The sequence below is a fragment of the Rhipicephalus sanguineus genome, chromosome 9 (assembly GCF_013339695.2).
Source record: "Rhipicephalus sanguineus isolate Rsan-2018 chromosome 9, BIME_Rsan_1.4, whole genome shotgun sequence".
Taxonomy (NCBI): domain Eukaryota; kingdom Metazoa; phylum Arthropoda; class Arachnida; order Ixodida; family Ixodidae; genus Rhipicephalus; species Rhipicephalus sanguineus.
Genome location: NC_051184.2, coordinates 25,049,555 through 25,074,868, shown reverse-complemented (window position 1 = coordinate 25,074,868; position 25,314 = coordinate 25,049,555). Strand labels below are relative to the sequence as shown.

Genomic DNA, 25,314 nt, shown 5'->3' with positions numbered 1-25,314 from the left:
AGATATTTTATTTTGATATTAAAATCAATTTTTCCATGGCGCACCTACCGACATCGACACTAGCTGGACGTCAGGCTACAGTACTAATTCTGGTGACTTCACGCAGCAGTCTGGCTAGTTGTGATGACGTCGGGTACCAAAACTTTCAAGATGGCCGCTTGTGCATCACCAAAACATTCAAAATGGCCGCTTGTGCGTCATCAACAGAGCCACGGTGCGGAGCGGCCGTGGAAACGTCACTATATATTGCGAGAGCACGCGACGAGAAGCTCATACCGCGTTGTGACGTCAGGGTACAGTAGGAACCTAAACTAGCGTTTAAAACGTACTCTAATTACTTTTTCAGGGGGCACTCGCGTTTAGCACTAACTTTTCTAGGCTCTTGAGGGCTTGGTCTTTCATTTGACGCCAAAGCACAATTGAAAATTTTCGTGTCAGTACCCCTTTAACTTCCTTTACAAGTCATGCATTTCGCAACCGCATTTCTCAGACTGACGAAATAGAGCGATATAGCCTCAAAATAGAGTTGATGTTCGCGTTATTCCATTTGGTGATTTTGCGATGACGTCTCGGTTTCTACATTGAGCCGAAAACAGGAGCAAAATGCAATCTTGCTTCTATTCGCCGCCCGATAACTTGGCCTGTCAGAGCGCCTCTGAGCGGAACGCACTCGTGTGTGTGTGGTTGTGATTGTCTTTTTTTTCCTTATTATTTATTTTCTCTCTCTCGCTTTCAACCCCCTATTCTCAAACCCCAGTGCAGGGCAGCATACCGGATACAAACTTCTGGTTAACCTCCCTGCCTTCCTCTGGCCCCGCCACGGTGGTCTAGTGGTTATGGCGCTCGACTGCTGACCCGAAGGTCGCGGGATCGAATCCCGGCCGCGGCGGCTGCATTTTCGATGGAGGCGAAAATGTCTGAGGCCCGTGTACTTAGATTTAGGTGCACGTTAAAGAACCCCAGGTGGTCAAAATTTCCGGAGCCCTCCACTACGGCGTCTCTCATAATCATATCGTGGTTTTGGGACGTTAAACCCCAGATATTATTATTATTATTATATGCCTTCCTCTGCTCTTTCTCTCTGCTCTTATAACATTTCTTGCGTCAATTCGCGAACTGATATAGTTTATCACTTCAGATTTTTGCTAATTCGTGAGCAACGTCCGTACACAACGAGGAAGAAGCGCTGGTTAAGGATTCACGGCGTTTAACGCTTCAAAGCATCAGTGTTGCTATTAGATACACAGTAGTGGACGGCTCCGGATAATCATGATGATGGTGATCTGTCTGCCCCTTTAAAAGAGGTCACCTGCGCCTTCAGAACATGCAAGTACGGTATGTGCGACGTATACCCTAAACTAACCTAAAATATAAATATATAATAATATCTGGAGTTTAACGTCCCAAAACCACGATATGATTATGAAAGACGCCGTAGTGGAGGGCTCCGGATATTTCGACCACCTGGGGTTCTTTAACGTGCACCTAAATCTAAGTACACGGGCTTCAAACATTCTCGCCTCCATCTAAAATAAAATATAAAGCCATATCGGACCTAAATAACACGGAGGCAATATTCACAAACATGTGTCATGTGGTTCCGCGACATGCTTCTTGAATCATAGAGGTTGCTTCTCGTCTTTTTTTTTTGTACGTGTGTGTGTGTTTCCTTAACACGAAATTGTATTACGCCGGGGTCCGCCGGCTCCACTGACGTATTTCCGTCACGGATATGACGTTGTAAAATATACACAAACAGATGGCAAAGAAAAAACTAGAAGAAAAAGTTCCGCCGCCAGGAGTCGAACCTACGTCCCCTCGCTCCGCAAGACGCGGCGCGAAACGACTCGGCCACAGACGACATGCTATATGAATATCAAAAACACTATATCAATGTCATGTCGTGGAAGGAGTCTCCTTAACGCGTGTAATATTGCGTGGCACAAGCGTAGAATTGCGCCAGGCGTCAAAGCATGTCAATTGCGCAACGAGTGGGTGTTTTAAAGGCCCACCGATTACAAAGCATTCAGACCTATTTAATCATCGTCAGCTGCAAAAGCATCAACAAAGTGAGCAGCTGCGTAGGTTCGCATGTTGCCTCACGGACGCGTGGTGTGCCCTTCGCTGATTCGCAAAAGGAATAATTATGTCGTAGTGCTCACATAACAACTGTACTTGCAGTAGGTATTCAAGGATACTTTGAAACGGCCAATGTTACGCGCACAGTCGTTCGTTTCCTTACGGCACGGTTGAGGCATGCACCGAGAACCGAATCCAGGCTAGCAAATGAGAATGCGATGCGCGCGGTGCCCGATTACGCTATCGCTTTCTACTCTTGAAGGCGAAGCTCAAGCGTCCTCAGATTTTCTTTTCATAGAACGCGATCTTAATGAGTTGCCTTCAAATACAGTTTTTGTAATCGCTGACGTCTCGATTTCGCAGCGGTTCCAGAAAAAGGAGATCAACTCGAAGTTCTGCGCAGTTTGATGAATAATTCCGGATTTGGTGAGTGGCCAAAAACGCCCGGTGAAGACAACTTGAATGTCAGTACAAAAAACTGCACTGAGGTGCTTGCAAATATTCCCATCACTACCTTATTCAAAATGGATGTAGACAGAGATTTGACGCAGCTTACATCGTATGTTATTAAGGTAAGACATCTTTCGTTATAAAGCGGCAGCGGATACAACGGAAGTCGCTTTCGTTTCGGTACAATACATAAACATGCTGCATGCAAAGGTTTGCCTCAACGCAGAAAAAAAAACGCGAACAAGCGCCAGATAATTAGGCTGTGATGATGAAGAAGTGCACCCTGAAGAGCTAGCTACACAGTCGTATCGTCAGCGCTACACAGGAGCGGCGCGTGCTGAACGTTGTTGCTGTTTTGCGCTGGCTAGGCTTACGGTTCTACACTGTCATATTACAGTTTCTTTTGTCCACGCCGTGTCTCAGCTCTTTATTATAATTGGTGGAGGTGCTGGGTATGACAAGTAGCCATTTTCGGCCGCCAGATTGGTAGTTGCGGCGATAAAGGATGCCATCACAGATGGCGAAGTGAGAGGCTTGTCGGCGTAGTGCTCGAGATGGCGGGTGTGCGAGCGCGTCAGATAGGTAATCCATCAAAGACGCAATCCACGAATCTTTGCGTTGCTCCAAAGCCATGTCGATGGATCCTAATGGCGAACATAAGTTGTCCAGAATGGAGACACTCGCAATGTCAGTGGAAACAGGCGAACGCGAAAGAGCGTCGGCATCGGCATGCTTCTGGCCTGAGCGGTAGATAACCCGGATGTCGTACTCTTGGAGCCGCAAAGCCCATCTTGCCAAGCGGCCGGAGGGATCTTTGAGGGAGGACAACCAGCAAAGTGCGTGATGATCGGTAACGACATCGAAGGGTCGACCGTACAGGTAAGGCCGAAATTTTGTAATGGCCCAGATGATCGCTAGGCATTCTTTTTCAGTTACTGAATAATTTGTTTCAGCTCTTGTTAGTGTGCGACTTGCGTACGCAACAACATAGTCTTGGTAGCCGGGCTTTCGTTGGGCGAGGACTGCTCCAAGACCGACACCGCTAGCATCCGTGTGGATTTCTGTGGGAGCACTTGGATGGAAATGACGCAGTTCTTGCCTCGGGAACTGCGCCATTTAGTTTTCCGTGTCGGTTGCAGATGGACGTCGACGCATCGGGGAGAGCGAGCGACGACGAGGAGAAGGAGAACGACGGTCAGAAGCTGGTCGAAGGCTTGGTCGCGGAAGGGGCAACTCGCGGTCTGAAGCGTAGAACGCGTGGCTGTAATCAGGTGCGCGGGGGTCGTCGCGTGAATGTAGTGGTCGGCGGCGGCACAGGCGTGCAACGTGTCCGGGTAGACCGCATGAAAAGCAGATTGGCCGGTTGTCGGCTGTGCGCCAAGGATTGGCGACCCGATGGACCGGAGGTCGTGGCGGCATCGTGAAGAGCTAGCTCTTCAGGGTGCACTTCTTCATCATCACAAGGCCTAGTCTATTTGTACTTAGTGTGACCTGAGGTTATCAAACTGCACTCAAACCCAATTATACCGGACCCGGGAACACCTAACGTCGCTCTGCATTCGTACGCAAAACACGAGTACATGGATTCTTTCGGAACTAGTTCTTTAAAACAAATTGAAAACTAGACGTGTGGTAACGGGTCCAGTTATTAGGAACATATCGTATCGTTTCCTTTTCCCGCCATTAGGTGGTGCATTCACCTCAAATATTTCCAAAATTTTAAACACCCAAGATAGTCAAATTAAAAGAAAAACAAGAGAACACCCTGTCTTACGTAAGTATAGCCATTACCTCTCAGCGTAATCTCGAGGATGGCCCCAGATACCTACTGGAATGAGAAACCGTTATGGCAGCTTAGCACTAGTGGTGCCAAGCCTGAAGGAAAAGCAGAGCTGGGTGACCTTCCTTCTCTCTCTTTAATTTTTTTCTTTCTTTTCTTTCTCTTTCACTCTGTTTTTTTGTGTCTATTTTTTTCTATTTCTTTCTCTTTCGCGCTCTTTCTATCTTTATTTCTTTTTCTTCCCTTTCTTTATCTCTCTCTCTCTTTCCTTCTTTATTTCTCTCTCTTTCTTTCTCTTTGTGTCTGGCTCTCTGTTTTTCTATCTCTTTTTCGTGTCTATTTTTCTCTTCCTCTTTATATACATTTCTCCTTTTCTTTCTCTCTTTCTCCTTTTCACGTGTTCGTTTGACCCTCGCACCTGCTCTACACGGTAGAGGGGCTTGACCAATTGCTGTGGCGCTTACCCGCTTGAGGAGTCTCCTAGTGACCGGCATTCCCAAATGACGCTTGCCCCGCATGCGGGAACGTAGTCACGCCAGCGTACGTGCTCTCAGAGTGCAAGGCGACGTACACTAACTCCGATACTGCCTCGTCCAAATGGCAGGCGGCCCTCCGCAGCTCCCTCCTCGCCGTCCAGCAGGCCCACGGAGCGGCCGATAGGCTTGGTGGGGAGTCACCCGCTGCGCGCTAAGGCACGCCTTGCAGGATCTGAATAAAGCCTTGCAACCACCTAACCTACCGTACGACCTACGTCGAGCTACGACACGTTCGATATTAAACAATCGACGACTTCTACAGACACTGGCAAGGTATTCCGGATACAAGACCTCATCGAGATAAGCCTTCGCACGATGCTTCAGTTGGATATTTTGCAAGTTTAGCGCCGTTATCACGGTGCTGTGCGGAGGCCACGAGCGCCGATGCTTCTCAACCGTCGACAACAGCGCCAAAAGACAATCTAGCGGACGGTGGAATGAAAAGTGGAGGGACGCGATGTACACTCATCGTGACACCTCCGACTACCTAACACAAGGAAGGGAAGAGCTTTATACAGTATACCTGAATCGGTCGAGTACCAGCTGAATCCCAAGTTAGACTATAAGCGCTATGGTCTAGCTTGGGAAGCATGACAATCGCAACACTTGAGCTGGGTAAGCTAATAGCCCTGCTTGAAAAATAACGATTTTCAACAGCGGTGCTGATTATGCTCGGCTTACCCCGGTATAGTGTTCGCATAAACTATCGTCATCATGCCGGCGCGCGCTCACAAAAAAGAGGTAGAAAAAACAGAGATCAAGTTAGGAAGAAAAAGAAAGAAATAGAGAGACGGAGGGAAAGAGGAAGAAAGAACGAGGAAGCGAGAAAAAGAGAGAGACAGAAGGAAAAAGGAAAGTTATGAGGAGGGGAACATGGCGCAAGACCACGTAGCACTATTCGCGTAACATGTTCCCGCCAAGTCACGTAATGTTAGTAACGTGACATGTTCAAGCCGAAATCACATTACACTACTTGCTTAACGTGTTCTCGCCAAAGAAATCACGTAACATTAATTACGTGACGTATTCCTGCAAAACCCATGTCGTTTTAAGTGGAGCAGGGACACGGGATTGGGAGGGCAGCTTCTTCCTCGTGAAATACGAACGCTAGCTCCGTTGTTGGTTCAAGCCTTGCACAACTAGTGCAAACAACGCCAATTTTTTTAAAGAAGACTACGTAACTAAGGGCAAAAGTTCATTTTATCACTCTTGAGCTTATTTTTACACGTTATAAATTCCGTATCGTACTATTTTTTCTCTGCAATCGCAACCGCTGAGTCCGCGTAAGAATGCGCCATGAAATACCTAAATTTAACGAAAGTCGATTTGACAAATGTTTTTACCTAACAAAGTGAATCGTCTATTGGAAATAATAATTGACAGCGTGACACAATTTCATGGACCCTAATTCGTTCAAAAAACCCGCGGCAGCGAAGTCAACTCAACGGTTCCATGTGTCTATAGAGAAGTTTTACGAGTACATTTAGCTGAGTTATTAATATTCCTCTCTTATCTTCTGCCTATCTACGCCATAGACATGTTAGACAAGCTCACAGGATCTCATCCATTTACCTAAGACAACTCAGAGGCGCAAGCCATCTTCTTTTAACAGCGAAGCGGGTATGCGCGCCACGGAAATTGGGTAAATCCCACTACTCATTGCTGGTACACTAAAAATGGCGAAGGCAACAGTTAGCCCAGCCCAAGAAATAGCTGCGAAGCGACGGCGGCGAGTCATAAAAAGATAAAGAGACAAACATAGACCTAGAGAGAAAGAAGGGTAAGGAAGAAAATAAAGATAGCAAGAGCGAGAAAGAGAAATAGATAGAGAGAGAAATAAAGAAATAGAAAGAAACAGATACAAAAAGAAGATGCAAGAAACAGAGAGAAAGACAAAGAAAAATTCGGCAGATCCCACGTACCGTGGGAGCCTATGTTATGCGAAGCATGCGGCGGGAAGGTGATTGTGGCGTAATCTTTTTTACTGAGCGAAACATTACAAAATGAGGCTAAAGATTTGTATAAATTTTATACGCGCACGTCTATGTTGAAGAGCATCATATGTGTTATATAACCAGTTGTTTACGGTTGGGTAACGCTGCACACGGCAACGTGGGTATTATCAACACCAGAAGCGGTAAGCTGATATGTAGTGCTTATACTTGTCCCTTATGATGGAGAACGCACGCACGTTTCACGAACCCCTGTGCATGTGCGGAAGAGGGTTCCTAACTTTTCTTGAACAAGGTCAACATCACCGTGATCAGTGAGCACCAGCAGCTGGTCATGACTTGTTATCGGATGCTGGAAATTGTGAATGCCTCAGTCATTTCGTCGACAAATTGTCTGTCGATATAGGCCGTCGAGGCTGGTAGGCCTGGATAGTGCTACGTAGACCAACATCAGTGGATGGCGCTTGTCGTATTCGTAGACTACCTGGGCGTATGTGGCCTACGTAGCCTAGTCTACAAAGCGGCTGTCAATCAATCTGGCATCATCCTCGGCCAGCATGAGCCCATCGCCCAGACTCGTGAGAAATGAAAAGGGCACTGCGTCGTTCTTGCGGACTAAGTGCACTTTACGGTGCGATGATGTGAATATCATACGCAACTTTCGTTAATGTATTCCTCCGGGGTCAAACAATGCTTTAATATAGCTTGTTGACTCATAGGAATACAAACGCAATGCTTATTAGGCTGCTATAAAAGCGGAGCCAACACTGGAAGCACCGACGTTAATTTTATATGACGCCTGTATCGTAGGAGTATGATGCAGGTGTGGCGGCACGGCGCGGCGCCGCTTCTGCGCCTGCGCGCAGCGTCGGCGCTGCTAAACCGAGCGCCAGTGTGATAAGAACTCTCGCCCTCAGAAGACAAAAACTGTATGTGCTCCCGCAATAAGTTCAGTTGGCCAGTTGTCGCTGTTACGTCTTTTCGTGCGGACGCGTTAAAGTTATGTGTACCTACACAGTGTTTATTGCTTTCTTGCAAAATTAGATAGCCAGCACCACAACCATAAATGACGTTGCACCGATATTACGCCGGCATAGGCTGTTTTTCCAAACCAGTTTATAGACCTGGCGTGGCTCTGTGGTAAAATAGCTGATGGCCACGCAGAATGCTTGGGTTCGATTCCTGCTGGGATCCTAATTTTCATTCTTTCCATCCGTCGGGTCAACGCTGCCGATACCTCTTTTTCTTAACGCTCTCGCATTTAAGTTACCGATGTCTGTTCTCGCCGTTCATGGGTAGATATAAACTGTCAATCACCTGTGGCGCATACCCGTACACCGCGGCCCGTGCTAAACGGGTATGTGCCACACGTCTCTGGATGAAAGGGTTTGACGACGTACGCGACAGGATTTTCACGTTATTCATGTCATGACCCGACAGTCATATTCCTCAAAAGCTGTTACCCTCTCATGTCAATTTTGGTCTACACCAAGCAGAGGGGGGCGACCATGAGAACACCCAAACGTAGGCGGCTAGATAGATAGATAGATAGATAGATAGATAGATAGATAGATAGATAGATAGACACGTTCAAAGTGGCAAAGGTTCGCTAAGAAATGCTTCGCATTTAAAATAAGAAAAATAGAGATAAATAAAGATAAAAAACAAGGAAGACCACCCCCGGCTGCGCTCTTCCTTCAGGCTTGGCACCACTAGTGCGAAGTTGCCATGATTTCTTTTCCTGTCAGTCGACGTATTGATCTCCGCTCCCCTCCGAAAGCTTTCTGTCCCATGCCTTCTTCAGGATCGGAGGCATTGTACGCTTTCTGCACCGCATCTGGTTTTGCACTGTCTCCGTGGTCCGCGGTTGATCAAGCGACGATGTCGTGCGAAGACGTCATGATTTGACGTCATTGTGACGCCATGATGACGAGATATTGTCACGTCATCACGTGACGATGATATTTTGCATCACTCGTGTTGATGCTGCCGACGCCGACAATAAATTTTCGCGTTTTATGAGACATCTAAAGCTTTCACCTCAAAGGAGCCCTGCAGCACTTTTCCATCACGGATATACTGCCGCAAAAAAAGTTTTCAATCCGTCAAGCCAGAGCAAAGTTACAGGGATTTGCAGCACGCTTTAAGAACTTTCTCCCTCCTTTCGTTGCATGCATCTTCTTGCCCCCTTGCCATCCTTCTCCCTCCATAGCTAAAAGCTACGCAGGGAGGGGGATGACAGGGGGCTAGAAGATTTGTCTCTTTGTCAGCGCGCGTCGTGACCTTAAGCTCTTTCCTATCATTTTTTCTTTGAGCGCGCGGCTTACTTTCAGTGTAATCGGGAGCGCACGCGCGGGCATGTGCCGGCATCCCGCGGCGGCCACGCAAACTATGCAGCTCACGATGCTCAAATCAGCCAATGGCAGTGGACTTTGGGTATATGGCGCAGTAACTTGGGTATATGGCAACATTTGTGGATAGAAGCGGGAGCGATTTCTAGCTGACTTTGAGAACTAATTGTAAATACCAGGCCGCGTTCCGCGCTATAATGTTTGGCTCGCGTGTTCGCAGAAGCCTCGACTACCGATCGTTTCCTGACCATGCTGAAAAATTGTTGCAGGGCCCCTCTAAAAGTGTCAGACTAGAAAGCGCGTATGCTTGGGCGTGTTGGTAATTCATTTCACTTTTATAGCGCACAATAATAACAAGGTTGTCATATTTTTGCGCTATAAAAGTAACCATGTGCAACTACCTTGAAACAAAGCAAGCTATGCTCACCGAGTTCACTGTCTACAAGATGTGGGCGTCATAACCTAAAACATCATTACTTTTCTTTTGACTGAGTGTGACGTCAATTGTACAACATCCTTAAGTTTTCTGCGCTTGAAGACGTATCCGTTTAACAGAGTTTAAGCGAAAAATGATGGAAATAATTTGTTCACGCATCGAACTACTTTTAGCGCTCGAAACTATTCGTTATAGCAATGAATGAACCTACCGCACGAGAGTATATAATGCAAGACTTCGAACCAGTGATCTTATTTATTTATTTATTTATTTATTTATTTAGAATACCTTCAGTATACATTTGAGTAAATTATAGAGGAGTGGAACAAAATAATAAATACAAGAACTTCATATACATAAATCATAATGATAATACAAAAATGACAATACATAAGATATTTTTTAAGCACACAAGGATACGTACACACAGAGCAGAAAGGTGAGATTTTGCATGTTATTCAACAATACGGAATGCAGTTTTACAAAAAGCATGCACGATGACTAGTAGTAACTAATGAAGGCTACAAGTGAATCCGATGCCAAACCATTCAAAACAGCTTCAACATAAAATTACCCGGCTTCACGAGCTGCATTTCATCACGGATCTCTGTACGTGGAACATTCTGCAAAAGTATTGAGGTTTCAATTTATAGACCTAGGTATTACGGTTGTTCTTTTGAAATAATGAGTTTTCATCATTTTCAGATGGATCAGTTACGGTTTAAGACGGTAGGCAGGAATCAGCTCATCCATCCAAATAAAACAGGAAACGAAAACATAACGGCGGCTTACAAGGAAGTTGTTAAGATAGCGTTGAAGCTTATGAAGCCAAATATCACTGAAGACGAACAAGCGTCACTCGCTGACAAACTTATACATTTCGAAGGACAGTTGGCGAACGTAAGACAAGAATCATTTCCTCTTTCCTTTGTCACCAGAGTGCCATGTCGAAAAGTGTATAAAGCAAGAACTACATTATCACTGTACTTTGCCGGTGCTAACCTATCGGAATGAGATATTTTCCACTAAGAAAAAGAGTAACGTATTGACAGAAAGTTAGGGATCGCCTAAGAGATAGTTTACTATGATTTGCTGCTCTGGAGTGCTGCGAAAAGAGACAACGGAATGAGGGAAAAAACATGGTTGATCCCTCCGTCATAGCAGTCGATATAACACGAAAGTGAATCGTGTCTTCACAGAGGTAGTTGAGTGTTTATTGTGCATTGATATATGAGAGCTTGTACAATGTCTCTTGGTGTTTGGTAGCTATAACACCGTCAAACACAAAGAAGGACGCACGAAACGAACGCACAAGTATACTCAGGACGAGCGCGATAACAACTGTTGCAGTTGTTACTTTCTTGTGTTTGAACAGCACGCTCCTTTTGCAAACGCTGCCGCTGCAGCGAGCGAAGTGACCTTCGTGCGCCCTGTAACTTCAACGGAACATTTGCGGTGAACGCACAAGACGTATAACCTATCCCTATCACGAGGTAAGCCCGAGCCAACGGGCAATTACGCCCTGTGGGGCAATGTACTGGTGGTATAGGCAGTGTGGGTAGGAGGTGCGCGCGCATCGCAACGAGCGGGGCGACGATCTTTAAAGCACGCTCTTCGCGCCATCTCGCTGGTGATAACAAGAACACGCTGAAGTGCCACAGAGCTCTGAGTACTGCCAGCGGTAAATGGTGTATATAAATACCTCACCGTTAGTGTGCTGAAGAACGTACGCTCTGCGGCCGAGTCGTTTCGCGCTGTGGAGCGAGGGGTCGTGGCTTCGATTCCCAGCGACGGAACTTTCAGGGGCGAAGCTCCTCAGGGTGTGGGCCTGTCCCTCCTTTGTAGTATGTAGTAGTAGCTATCCACGCATAGTGGGATGTATCCACTACATGTGATAAAGTTGACGATGACGACTGATGACCATGAAGAATAAACGCGTTCCAGTATAGTGGAATGTACCCACCACACGTGATAACGATGACGATGACGCTGATGAGCATGAAGTATAAGCGCGTTCCATGATGATCACGACTGATGACCATGGCTGTGTTCCAATTCTGGACAGCATCGTAGACAGTCTACGCTGACAGCTTAGAAGACAGCATCGAGGTCATGTTGTCCGACAAATGGAACGCGTCTAGAAGACGTCTACGCGACGTGATGCCACCTAGCGTCGAGAAGAGAAAGCTAAGAAAAACAAACGTAAATGTTCTTTTTTTAGCCTCTTTCGCGTTCAAACCTATGAAAAAATTAACGTAGCTTACATTGAGCGCCTGTAAAAGCGCCTACTGGTGTACAGACGACCATACCATAATACCGGCGAGATCCGAGCTACGCGAGCATTGCGCTGTGCCGCCACCTTGTTTGGACAGCAAACTAGCCTGCATCGTTTTTGTCTTTCTCGAAGCTGTCTATTTTGCCGGCTACGTGCGAATTGGAATGGAACTTAAGATGGCCGCTGTCCACTTAGCTGTCTATTTAGCCGTCTACGGTGAGTATTGGAACACACCCCATGAAGAATAAGCGCGTTCCAGTATAGTGGAATGTACCCACTACACGTGATAACGATGACGATGACGCTGATCACCATGAAGTATAAGCGCGTTCCAGACCACACATTCTCTATCTGCCATGGATGAAAACGATCGTGAACGCGCTCTCGCCCTCGAAAGACAAAACGGCAACGCCGACAACAAACGTTCCCCTGAGCTTAACGTCATATATGAGGACCCCCGCGTTTGTGTGTCAGGTCTTTGTATGATCATCGAGTAGGCAAAATTTACGGGGATTGACGGTTTACCAGATTACCTCCGGAGCTTCGCCCACTCATCATCATTCACTTCGTGGATACTGCGTGACTTTTTTCTTCTACTTTTTCTTTGTCATCTGTTAGTAGGGCACGTTTTACAACGTCATATCCATGACGGAAGTACGTCATATCCATGACGGAAGTCTTGGTGGACCACGGCATAAAACACTTTCGTATTAAAATATCAGTTTCTTTTACGTGCCGAAACTACGGTATGATTATGAGGCACGCCATAGTGGTGTGGTGGAGTCCGGCTGCATCAGGACTACCTGGGACTCTTACGTGCCACGGAACAAATGAAAGGTGATAAGAATGAAATGTGTGCACAGACAGACAGACAGACAGACAGACAGACAGACAGACAGACAGACAGACAGACAGACAGACAGACAGACAGACAGACAGACATGGATGGATGGATGGATGGATGGATGGATGGATGGATGGATGGATGGATGGATGGATGGATGGATGGATGGATGGATAGATAGATAGATAGATAGATAGATAGATAGATAGATAGATAGATAGATAGATAGATAGATAGATAGATAGATAGATAGATAGATAGATAGATAGATAGATAGATAGATAGATAGATAGATAGATAGATAGATAGATAGATAGATAGATAGATAACCCAGAACGCCATGCACTTTCGTTGCGCACTAATATTTTGCCTTCGCCATCGGTGCCAGATGTTCCGGACGCAACATTCCCCTTTTGCGGACCCCCATCCGATTATCAAATTTCCCAACTGGCTAGCGGTGACGCTAAGCCATCCACCTTTCAGCTTACGCGCTCGGCCAATTGTTGCTACTTCGTTGGCGCATGTTTCGCTACGCACGCACGCTATTGTGCGCTGCGTACCTGTGTGCATGCGAACACCACACTCTCACTGTCTGCTATCTAAAGGCAGTTGAGCATAACAGAGAACATCACAGCGAATGCGAATCTGGCGACTTTTTGTCTTCTCCCTACAATTGTTATTTTAATAAAAGTGAACGCAGTGAGCAACGTAAATATATGCTACCTTGACATTAAAAGTGGCCATACGCGTGCAGGGCTTTGGATTAACCTTGACCTGCTGCAGTATTCACCATACAAGTGCGGCCGTGCATTCCAGCTGAACTAGTATGCGATCTCCGTGCTAACCTTATTTTTCGCATTCAGGTTCAAAATTGGGTATTCGCCATGGCCACTGACAGAGGTACTGCAAGATTTGTCAATTTTTAGAGCGCCAGTGTTTGCATCGTACGTGAAACTTGTCTGTTTTTTTATCGTATTTTCCGCCTCTTGAAATTGTTTTTTTTTTTATTGTCAAGACTGCATTTTAAACTTCTACTGTTTACAGTTAACGGCACCTGCGGAAGAGCGGCGCAACATACTAGACCGTTATCACAGAACCAACATCAGTGAATTGGAAACAAATTTTACCAGTGTGAGTAAATCAGTGAGTCCTTGTTCTGAGAACTCTTTCGTTTCGGAGCACGAAAAAGGCATACTGCTTGAACCCAGGTGTCAAAAGGCATCATTATCCAAGCGTGACACCTTGTTAGACTTGTATATGTCTGTCTCACCCAACGAGCTCGCTCGTTTAATTAATATCATTCCAAAGCCATCGATTGAAAATGAAGTATCAAGGCTATAACGTGTTAACTTCAAAGGCATGAACACTAATTACCGCTGTGTGCAAAAAGTATGCGATTGTTTATGAGAATGTAAATCTCCATGCTAAATATTTGTGTCATATTGTGAAAACTGTTCTTTAGCCTTACTCTTACAAATACGTCGCACCAGCAATGCCATAGGTCAAACTTTGCTATGGTCATTAGGTTTCAATATATTTTTGTGATTTCTTTAAGAAGCTGTGAGTTTGCGCTCGTTACTCTACGGCTCTAATACACACAAGACGTATCTTGTTAAGCAGCAAAAATAGGGAAATATTATGCTAGAAAATCTAGGTGTTTTAGCAGATCATACACTAATAAAGCGAGCATACACTCAACACATAGTATAATAAAATCTAACATATTATACTATAATGTAATACAACATAACGTTATATTTCTAACTAGACAGTCACTTCAATTCTTTAACCAAAAGCCGAAGAATGCGTACGAAGAAAGAAGTCACATAAGCGCACAATCTCTCCAATGCGGTTTGCCACATGCATAGAAATATTCAAGCCATTAGGCTTGGAAGGCTGGGGATGGCTTGGAACAAATAATCTAGGGCCTCAGACAACAAGGTAACACTACCGAAATGGCTGAACACTGATATACAGAAAAGAAAAGTTACGTTTAACCATGAAGGAAAAAGCGACTACCGGTCTCGGCATACCATTGCATGCTTTCCTGCGTCCCTTCAGCGCACGGCTTGAGCAAAGAGATCACAACCAGAGTTCTTCAATCCCACGAGTTGTGAAACACCCCATTGGCTCCATGTATCACAATCCGGACACGCCATTGACCGAAATTGTGGAATTCTGCTTATTGTGGCGCCGTCTGTATGCGAGAGAACGAGTTAATAAATGGCAATTTTGTGTGTTGCGGTGGTCAGTCCAGCAGTAGATGCCGCATTGATGAAGCGAGCAGTGTTTAAAGGGGCACTAAATGCAAATATGAAATCGACGTCTATTGTTGAAATAGCGGTCCAGAAACCTCGTAGTGCTACTTTTGTGACAAGGAAGTGCTTATTCTGAAACAAAATCACGTTTTGGCGGTCCGCATCGCGTTAGCGCACTTCAAATCACCCGCCTGAAAGCGGTCTTTCTCACGTCACTGCTGCCGTGCTCAACGTTGTCCGCCTTTACTGCGCGGCGGCGTGCACTGGCGGCGTGCACCATTCGGGCATCCGGCAACATCACATGCATGCGGCATTTTGTCGAACTTTCTGTCAGAGCGACTTTCACGAGGTCGCAAAACACACGTGGCAGTACGCGATACCGGAACTACCACTGAGACGCGACCGCGTGAGCGAAGCTGGGCGCCGGGCGAAGCGCAGTTCGGCGAAAACGGAACCTTTGAACCACGCACGCCGTTCCTCATGGCAACGCCAAAGAGATTCTTTTTTCCACGAATCAAACAGAAACAAACAATCAACATTTTATTACGTCTCTTGGTGGGGAGGTTCTTTTTTTTATTGCAGCTAGTTTGATTACGAGTGATGAATTGTAATTAGACTCTCTCACGTCATCGGGATCATATCCAAGATCTCCCGCTCGTGGCGCTTATCGTGTGATACATTTAGCTTAATTTCTCGGTAAGTAGGGTACTGCTGTTGATAATATTGCCGTTTTAGACGTTATCCTACATTGAGCTTTCACTCTAAGATAAATTGTTATTTGCCTTTAGTGTCCCTTTAAGCAGCGAAGCTGTTTAAGCCGGCCGTAACAACTTTTGTGTGTACAAAAAACTATCACCATCATGAATGGGCATGTGCCAGAGAAACTGGGCAAGCCCCACTACTCACAGCTGGTGCACTAAAAATGAAGAAGGCAACAGACTGGGGGCAAACACCAGTCAACTGCGCATGCGCTCCTACTCCTGCTCCGTTCCGAAGAAGAGCCTGTGCACGGGCGGTTGCGTGTCAGAATTAGCCATGGGGAGGCTGAGGAAGGTTCGCACTGCGGAGGAAGAAGCCGCTTACATATAGTATAATCGCGGCGTGCTGCCAACCGAGATTGTCAGCGTCGACGACGAGTGGATCGAGTGCGCTTGGCCCGAGAAATGGCTGCGCAGCGACGGCGGCGAGCCGAAGACCCCGAGTACGTACAACGAGAGAATACTATGGGGAACGGGAAAAGCAACGGCGGCTGCGAGAAGACCTCGAAGCGACGGAAGCCCTACGCCAATGACGACGTGCCCGTAAATCTATGAGGGGTGCGAACGCTTGGTTAATTCCAGCGCGAGTTTCTCTCTCTGGAGCTCGGACATCAGTGTCGTGTCTGTGAATATCTGTGGTTTAACTCGAACCCCTCTGCGCTGAGAAGCGCCCTAGAAACAACTTAGCTTTATCTAGTTAAAGGCTAGAAACAACCTAGAAGCAACCAGATTAGACTTCAGAATCGCCCAACTTCGCTGTTTCAAGCCGTGCTTGACCTAGTGCAAGCTTATTCATTTTTTTAATACTTGCGGCTTACATTTTGCAGATGATAGTGCGTCCATAGAACTCACCAAACTTTTTCAAAGCGCTTCTCGTAATTCTTTCAGCCGCAAATCGCGCAAAAAACAGAGAGGACTGCAGCACCCGTGGCTATGTGGTGAGTTTTCTGTCGTCGGCGACTGGTAGCGCGTCGGTTTTAAATCCTCCGCAGATTCATCCATGGGCATGTCCAGGTCCCGGAACGGAGTTTCGCCACTGTTATGATTCAAGAACTATGATCACAACGACGATCGAAACTTCACCTGGAATGTCCACCTAATCGAGAAGAGACTCAGAAAATTGTAATACACGTCACATAAGTGCAATACTCTCACACTATCGACATATTTTTCGCACATCGAGTATGGACCGCTAAATTTTCAACTTCTCAGGTCATTCGGTAAACCTTGAAGTATATGACAAGAGGACGCCACGGGTTTTACACATACAGCGTATGTCATCATCATTCTGATCATCGTTACAATCACATTCGTACTGTGTACTCACAACTTTCAAGCTCCTGCAAATCATATTTTAAATAACATCGAATCAACTAGCACGGATTCCCATCTACATTCTGGTCGAATTTCGATGGAGGCGAAATGCTATAGAGGCCCGTGTACTGTGCGATGTCAGTGCACGTTAAAGAACACCAGATGGTCAAAATTTCCGGAGCACTCCACTACGGCGTTTCTCATAATCATAACGTGGATTTGGGACGTAAAATCCAATAATTATTATCTACATTCTGGACATAGCAGGAGTAAGAAATCACAGTTTTTCGGAAGGGGCGTGAAAATCTTGAAACTTCGCTATTGTTCTGCACGTCTCCGTATTAAACAAACCATCACTGCATATGAACATAAATGACGACAGCAGGCAGCAATAGTATACGAATTACGATATAGAGCTATTGGGTGCAGGGCACGCCCAACTAACACTTAATATTGCTTTATAGAAAGAGGCTGAGCAAAACCTTGCCGAATGACGCTATCCCAACGAATACCCAATGCCAGTCAATTGTAAAATTCTCTTATTCGTCGTTTAATTACTGATCTCGTAACAAACAGTAATATAAACTCTTTGTTCTTCCCAGGTTCCACTGCTAAAGATGCTTAATAAACAGTTTTCAAACGTCAATATTACGTTAAACGAAAGCGAAACAATAGAACTATTTGCTTTAAAGTACTACGATAAACTAAACGAATTTCTACAGAATGTCGACTGGTGAGTAAAGAGATGTATGAATACTGTTTTCATAGAGTTTATGAAAATACATTTTTTTAAGTAAAACAAAGTGTAGAACACTTTTACTTTCTTTGTCGTTGAGCAACACACTATAAAGATTGGCGCATATATGGCCGGTATATGACAACGGTATTCTGAAACATAAAAGTCAGTGTCATACTTTGTTACGCGCGTAGAAGCCTCACAAAGGCGCGGTAATATAAGTTACACAGCGCAAAGCTTCGAAATACACATGTCGTGTTAGATCAAAAGTTGCGACTAGAGCGACTAGATCATGTCAATAAGATAAAAGAAATAAGCTGCCGGACTGACGCATTTAAAATGTCATTTTTTCCCAGGACGATAAGCCAGTGGAATCAGTTGTCTCCTGAAGTAGCAGTAATTACTTCACATGAAGCATTTTCAAGTTCACTGCTGGGTCTCCAGTAGTGTACTCGCGCTGTTGTGTAAGGCCAAAACTGTACTTTGAAGCCGAGTTGCATTGTGTATATCACATGTATTACTATGTAAGTTTACAGTGAATTGTGTTTATTGTAATGTTGAAGTGTTGGAATCTGTATTCTGTATCGAAATATATTCTTCCCCCCCCCCCCCCCCACTGTAATGCCCTTGGGCGCTGTGGGTACTATGATAAATAAATAAATAAATAAATAAACGTCTCGTCAAACGTCCTAACATCTAAAAGTAACCCCTCACTGTCGTTTCTATTTCCAGCGACACCCTGTACAACTTCGCCGGCCTGAAACTCGTGTTGGGTTGGGCTGGGCTCGCATCGGGGAAATTCCGCAATGCTTCATTCAACCTAAGACATGTGTCGACTGGAATCCTCGTCGACAAGGAGAGATGGGAACATTGCGTCAACACGATGAACGACATGATGCCAGAGATCGTTGGCTACCTGTACGTCCAACATAAGTTTAGCGAGCAAGCCAAGCAAGAGGTGAGATGGCAGATAGTTCACAAAGTGTTGGTTTAAACCAGCGATCTCAAACACGCGACCCGCGGACACCTCGCTAGCGGCCCGCAGCGCACCAGACGGTTTTCGCCGCAGATTTCTTTTTCTCGATAAGTTTGTTGATGAGCTACCTAGACTGATTGCTCTCAGTCATTCTGTTCTTGAGGCACCCCATGCGGTAAAGCATAACTGTGAAACAAAAACTCTATATTTCAGAACCGGCGTCCAGATTGCAGTCATCTCGGAGATTAGTATCTATATGGTTCTCGATACCTTGCATCAAATCCTCATCAGAAGTGACCCATATCTCATAAACAATATATGGGACGTGCCTGCATTCAAATGACAACGTTAGCCGACGTCTCGGTCAAATCCGCCTTCCCCCTCCCACACCCCCAACCCCCGCTCCAACTTTCTTCACTGTCCCGGCCATCGCGGGACTTAATTTCGCGACGACGGCCCGCTAGCTGAGGTGAGTTTGATACCGCTGATTTAAACTGTCAAACCTTCATTAGGTGTAGGCGGTGTCCAAAACACGGCAGCTGTGACGTATTTCCGAGTTTTGTCGAATACGAAAGCATGGCATTCTCGATTACACTTTTCCGTTCCTATAAAGGGGCAGTTGTGCGAACGTGCTACGTGGACATCACCTTATTGACGTTCAAATTAAGCACGGAAATACAAATGGACCGGTACGGATCAATCACTGCATTAAGCTATAAAAAAATCGGTACATGTGGTACCGTACGGAACCACATGTACCACATGGTGACTACATGGCGAGCACATGGCGACTATATGGCGACTAATATACTTGGCAAGGGAAGTATTTTCTCGAGGGAAACAAGATTCACTTGACGTCATTGCACAGAGAGAGACTCGATCTTTATTAGAAAAACAAAGATTTTTGCAGGCATCTGTATAGCGCTGGCATGCTACTCTGTGTAGGGATTGGGACGGTATTGGCAGACTCGAGAAGGGAGGGAAGAAAATAATAATAAAAAGAAAGAATACAAAAAAGTATTAAATGCGCAAGTGAACCTGATAGAAATATTTACAACGAGTCAGGCAAGTTAAGGCTTTTCTATGTGAAGCAGAAAAGCCTGAACTCATTGCAGACGTCATTGTAGTTTCACACGGATCAGCGTCATAAGTTGTGTTTTTTTGTTTACCTTAAAGCCTTTGATTACCACCGAACCAAGGTACAACTAGATATTTTAAGAAAAATGCAGTTATGCAGAGGACTTAGATTCATCACGATAATGATATTGATCTCAACTCGTTTTTCGTGCATTCACGACTTCCATAAGTTACATGAAATAAAAATATTTCTGATGAACCTGCTGAAATTGTAAGAATGCTTCTCTGAAGAGGTTAAAGTAGTGCAGAGGCGATACTGCTTACGCAACTTAAGGTGTAGTCCTGAATTTCACGTGGTCTCAGTCCGAAATGAAAGGCCGAGTTCTAGACTATAAATATGAATGTCGTGTATGTCTCGTCCTTGTGCTTTCACTTGCGATTTTACTTTATGAAGCAGCACAGTAAGGCAATATTATCAAAAGCAATATTATCAAAAGCAATCAATTAGGCAATGGAAGCGGGACCTCAAGGTAATTTTTGTAACATAGTGAAAGACGCACAAGAGAGACTAACTTGGTTCCTTGAAGTTTTATAGTCGTTATTCTAAACTAGTAGTGTTTTTTGCCAGGCCTGTGCAGAACACGCAGCACAGTCACAGCAAAAGCTGGAAGAGCAGCCTTTCTACAGCCCGTTGTATGCTCTCTTGGGGCAACTAATACAAGTACACATGCAAGGTACCCACTACATCAAAATTTTCTTTTAGGTATGGAAGCACCCACTATGCCGTTATTCGTCATTCTGTGGAGAAACGTGGTACCCCCTACACACATGTAAGCCATTATGGGTACTTTGTGATGTCACTGATGACGATGAAGAATTATGGCTGAGTCCTTTGTTATGGGTTCGAAGCATTCAACGAACGACCCACTCGTTGCGCACTTCGCATTATGTGACGCCTGGTTGTTATTTTACTTTTCTACCACGCTATTCGCAATGCCCATAGACTGTCGCGCCGCCAAGCGGAATTCGGGAGCATCCTCTCGAGGAGGGTTAGTAGACGACAAAATGGCAGCACTACACAGTCGCTCCCTTGTTCGGCTGTGCTAGCATCAGCGTTAACAAGTTGGCAAGAAAGGAACACTAAGACTTTGCATGTTCCCTGCATCAGTGAACAAACCGGGCCCTCCGTGACACGAGAAATCTGATTCGTTCTTGCGAGACGCGAAGTTTTCGTGAAAATACGTGGCAACTCGCGCTTTCAATGATAGCCCACAGCGTACAAATATAAGCTTCGCGAGGTTTTCTGTAGCCACGTAGGTTAGTTAAATGTTATCGTCTGACATTTTCAGTCGAAACTCACCCTGTTTAACTTGCATATAACATTCGTTAGTGTTTATTGTAGTGCATGAATCCCATAACGTTGTAGGCGGGAGGTCGCGCGGACTCGCGATGTGCTCTTCTATAAATGAGCAGTCTCAAGTTGGCGATACATTAAAATAGGGCCCCTGTCCTTAGTCAGGAAAGCGCTGGTATGAATCGTGCGTGCGAAGTTTCAGTCATTCGAGGACGCATCCGCTCCACGCCTTTCGTGGAGCGAAGGCCCTCAACGCCGTCCTTCACCAGTGTGTTGATTTCATAGCCAGCGCTGCGCCGCTTGTTTTTGTACGTTTGTTGATAGGTGGCAGCACACTGCAAGCACTGCAAGCACTGCAAGCGATTTGCTTGTTGACCGGTTTAAGGGCAAAATCAGCAAAATGTTCTCCGCGTCCAATGGTGACGCGAAGTGGTTGAAGTCGTTCGGCAGAGGAAATTCTTCAGATTGCTTTCAGCAGTGATGTTGAAAGAAACCATCTTGACGACGAGGATTTTTCACTGGACTTAGAAGGCTGTGAAAGCACCGAGAGTGACAGCGACGATGAACGATCAGCTGCTAACTCACGAGGAGCGAGTTGCACTTCACGTCCCCTCGTGCGTTAGTGTTCTTTCACGCTCGTAAGTCGCCTTGATTGTATTTAATGTATAATATTATTAAGCGAGATCAAAATAAAAGCATAGTTTTTCTTGTGCATTGCATATAGCCTAATTATTGTGGATACTATGGAGCGCCGCATGCCGCCAACAGGCTCGAGCTCGACCAGCGAAGCGAAATGGTTAGAGCGATGAAACGTGCAGTCACGGCCACAATCCACGCCTCTCGGCGAACTTCTGTACTTCACCGGTACCTTCCGAACGGCATTGTTGCGAAAAGCATACATGTGCATTCTTTTCGATATTCATGTTTCGATCGCTACAACATGCGAGTGGAGTGAATGGAACATGGCTAGTGTCTGATCATGGCTGTGACACAAGCGCTACTAAATGGGATGTTGAATGCTTGTGTTCCGTTGAAGAAGCAACTCCGCGTTCCTGAGTGCGCAAGTAATGACGACGGCCTACCATGTTTGGAAACCATCACCACGTTAAACATGCGGCCAACCGTCAAGTAGCAGCGATGGCGCTACTCGCTGGCGGCCTACTACTGCGGCACATCCGTCAGGCAGGCTCGGTATACGTGCTCCGTCGGAGTGCCGTTCATCTCATACGTCAATTCTAGTTCATGCAGTTTTCTGTAGCACGCACAGGATTTCGCAAAGCATCATTGATGCACGGTAATGGAGCTGAAATATAACCTTTCACACCGCAGCAAATAATTAGGTGATGAGCATTTAGCACTTTCCATGGTTTGTGAAAGTATTTTGGTCTCATATCCATTTCAGTGCAGCCCATGACTTCATCGGGTGAAAGAGGCACGGGCCGTACGTCCGCACGTCCTATCTGTTCCTATGCTAACAAACGGGTTGACCCTCCTCCGGGCGCCACCTTGAATCGCACGGCGCGCCACCTATAGTTCGTGGGCATTGCGAATATTACATATCTTAACACGATTCCTTGCACGACATGACACCTGCATAGGGTCTTCTTGCGAAGGAGTCTCGAGCACCGGTGTGGCTCTGTGGTAGAATCCTCAACTACCACGCAGAGGTCCCGTTTTCAGATTCCATCCGATCCTGGGTATTTTTTTTCTTATTTCATGTTTTTTTTTTCTTATTTCGCGAGATAGCAGTTACGGAAACCGGCGGCGGCGGACAGCTACGGCACCAAACTCGGCTGTTGTTGTGATCTCATAAAAGCTTTCGCTGTAAAAAGTTATCAACGTTCTTTTGATATGGCATATAACTTGACACCATGCCACCAAGGTACGTGAAATCACGAAGCCATGACTACGAGAGCACCTATAGCCTTTCTACGAGCAATTAGGCTAAGCGCACTGCCTCACAGTTTCCACAACACGAGAGACTTGTACACGGGAACCTTTTTGAATTACAATTCTCTTTTCGACCCGCCATCGTCTTCCGAGCAGCAGAGGAAGAACACACACACACGCACGCACGCACACACACGCACGCACACATGCACGCACGCACCCACATTACATATGCATTCATTACATATACATCGTGTCAGCGTGTAATCAGCAAACATTAGAACTCAAATTTCGTCTGCGTAACAATCGACCTCCCACATAGCGGATGTGTCGAAATTGTGTTTTATCGCAGGTGGAAGACCTTGTGCGCAGGATTCGGGCAATATTCAACGAAACAATCGTGGGAAGCGACTGGATGGATAATGCAACCCGAAGTGCCGCAGAGAGAAAGGTAAGGTGACAGGACTACCAGTACACTCCGAATACAGTAGGCTAGGTAAACTCCGAATACAGTAGCACCCACTGTCACATCATTCTAGCAAACATCAGTAAATGATACCTGGCCTGCTTTTTCCTTAATTCCTTTTTTGAAAAGTATGCGCTCGCAACACTCCTGTGAACAATGATCACGCCGATGGCGCGTACGCCGCTCGTGAAGAGGCATTAAAGAAAGGAAAGGCGCGAAAAACATATGTGACACATATTGAGCGTCCGAAGTTCAACTAAAACAGTAAAATTGTTTTCCACTCGTTGTTACCTTATTTTTCAGTTGGCAAAAATGATTACAAAGATCGGTTACCCAAGCTGGCTACTCAACACAACATATCTTGAACAACATTACAAATACGTGAGTACCCCTCTATTCAGTGGTTCTGCAATAAGTAGCGTTATAAAGCACACAATACCATTTATCAAGCACCTGGCAAACGTTGCTCGTTAAAAGCATTACGAGCTACACAAGACGCAAATATTCGCAATAAAAATTTGCGACTACCCTGATTAATCAGGAACTATATTGTTACCGCCAGTTGTTAATTGTGCCATTCGTTCTTGCAGTTATTACTGCACAACAAGTTATCTTCATCAAGTTGCCTAATTCAACAGGGTTACCTCGAAACGGTCGCGAAGTGGGCGTTTTACTTAGCCAAGATATATTTTATCGTAGCTATTTTCCTTTATGTGAGGACTTCCTTCTATCATCCGTCACTCTGATTTTTTTACTCCATATAACATCCCTCACTGGACTGTCTCAAAGGGGCAGTCCACTCGCACGCATGATCGGCAGTAAAAACAGCACAGTAAGGTCTACGACACTTTCCGCATAATATCTGACAGACTGACCTAAGGGCACGTGTGTACTAATGTACACAGGGGTGAACCTCGAACAAATCACCTTCTTCCGTCAGGTGTGTGTGTGTGTGTGTGTGTGTGTGTGTGTGTGTGTGTGTGTGTGTGTGTGTGTGTGTGTGTGTGTGTGTGTGTGTTTGTGTGTGTGTGTGTGTGTGTGTGTGTGTGTGTGTGTGTGTGTGTGTGTGTGTGTGTGTGTGTGTGTGTGTGTGTGTGTGTGTGTGTGTGTGTGTGTGTGTGTGTGTGTGTGTGTGTGTGTGTGTGTGTGTGTGTGTGTGTGTGTTTTAGGCTTTCCGGGGGGGTGTGTTTCAAACCACCCCCACTTTTATCTTACAGGTTCCAAATCTAAACCTCAGCTTTTCGTTTTTGGAGACGTATTACTACATAGAAGGAAACAACTGGAAGCGGCAACTATCGCACTTGGGAAAAGAATACGACGTGGAATCTGTGTAAGAATTGAAATACGTTTCCTAAATACAATATCACCACATTTGCGACAACGTTCCCTTGAGCCTTGAAATTTTCCCTCTGGGACATCCAGCGTTAGTCTGGATCAACGGTTTCCATCAACCGGATCCAACAGAAGCTCACCTCGCTCTTGAATGACTGATATTACGGAAATATGCAAATTTTCCTACTAGATTATCTATCTATCTATCTATCTATCTATCTATCTATCTATCTATCTATCTATCTATCTATCTATCTATCTATCTATCTATCTATCTATCTATCTATCTATCTATCTATCTATCTATCTATCTATCTATCTATCTATACCGATTCCTATGACGGAGGGATCAGCAATGTTTTTTTTTCTGCTTTTTTTCTCGGTAGCACGTACAACGCCAACGAGACTTGTGAGGCGATATACGATGTTACGTAAGGTATACGGGCGCCG

At 45.5% G+C, this 25,314-nt stretch overlaps 1 protein-coding gene across 2 annotated transcripts in view; it reads left to right on the top strand.

Annotated features, from left to right (window-relative positions):
- Nucleotides 1-24,893, top strand: part of LOC119404781 (neprilysin-1-like) — a 32,612-nt gene extending 7,719 nt beyond the window's left edge. For both annotated transcript variants that reach the window (XM_037671447.2, XM_037671445.2), the window contains 8 exons: nucleotides 2,443-2,651; nucleotides 10,290-10,484; nucleotides 13,748-13,834; nucleotides 17,636-17,766; nucleotides 18,502-18,727; nucleotides 23,419-23,517; nucleotides 23,836-23,913; nucleotides 24,750-24,893. In XM_037671447.2, the coding sequence (XP_037527375.1) occupies nucleotides 2,443-2,651; nucleotides 10,290-10,484; nucleotides 13,748-13,834; nucleotides 17,636-17,766; nucleotides 18,502-18,727; nucleotides 23,419-23,517; nucleotides 23,836-23,913; nucleotides 24,750-24,866 (1,142 nt within the window). In that variant the 3' untranslated portion in view covers nucleotides 24,867-24,893. The remainder of the gene's footprint in view (nucleotides 1-2,442; nucleotides 2,652-10,289; nucleotides 10,485-13,747; nucleotides 13,835-17,635; nucleotides 17,767-18,501; nucleotides 18,728-23,418; nucleotides 23,518-23,835; nucleotides 23,914-24,749) is intronic.
- The last annotated feature ends 421 nt before the right edge of the window (nucleotides 24,894-25,314 follow it).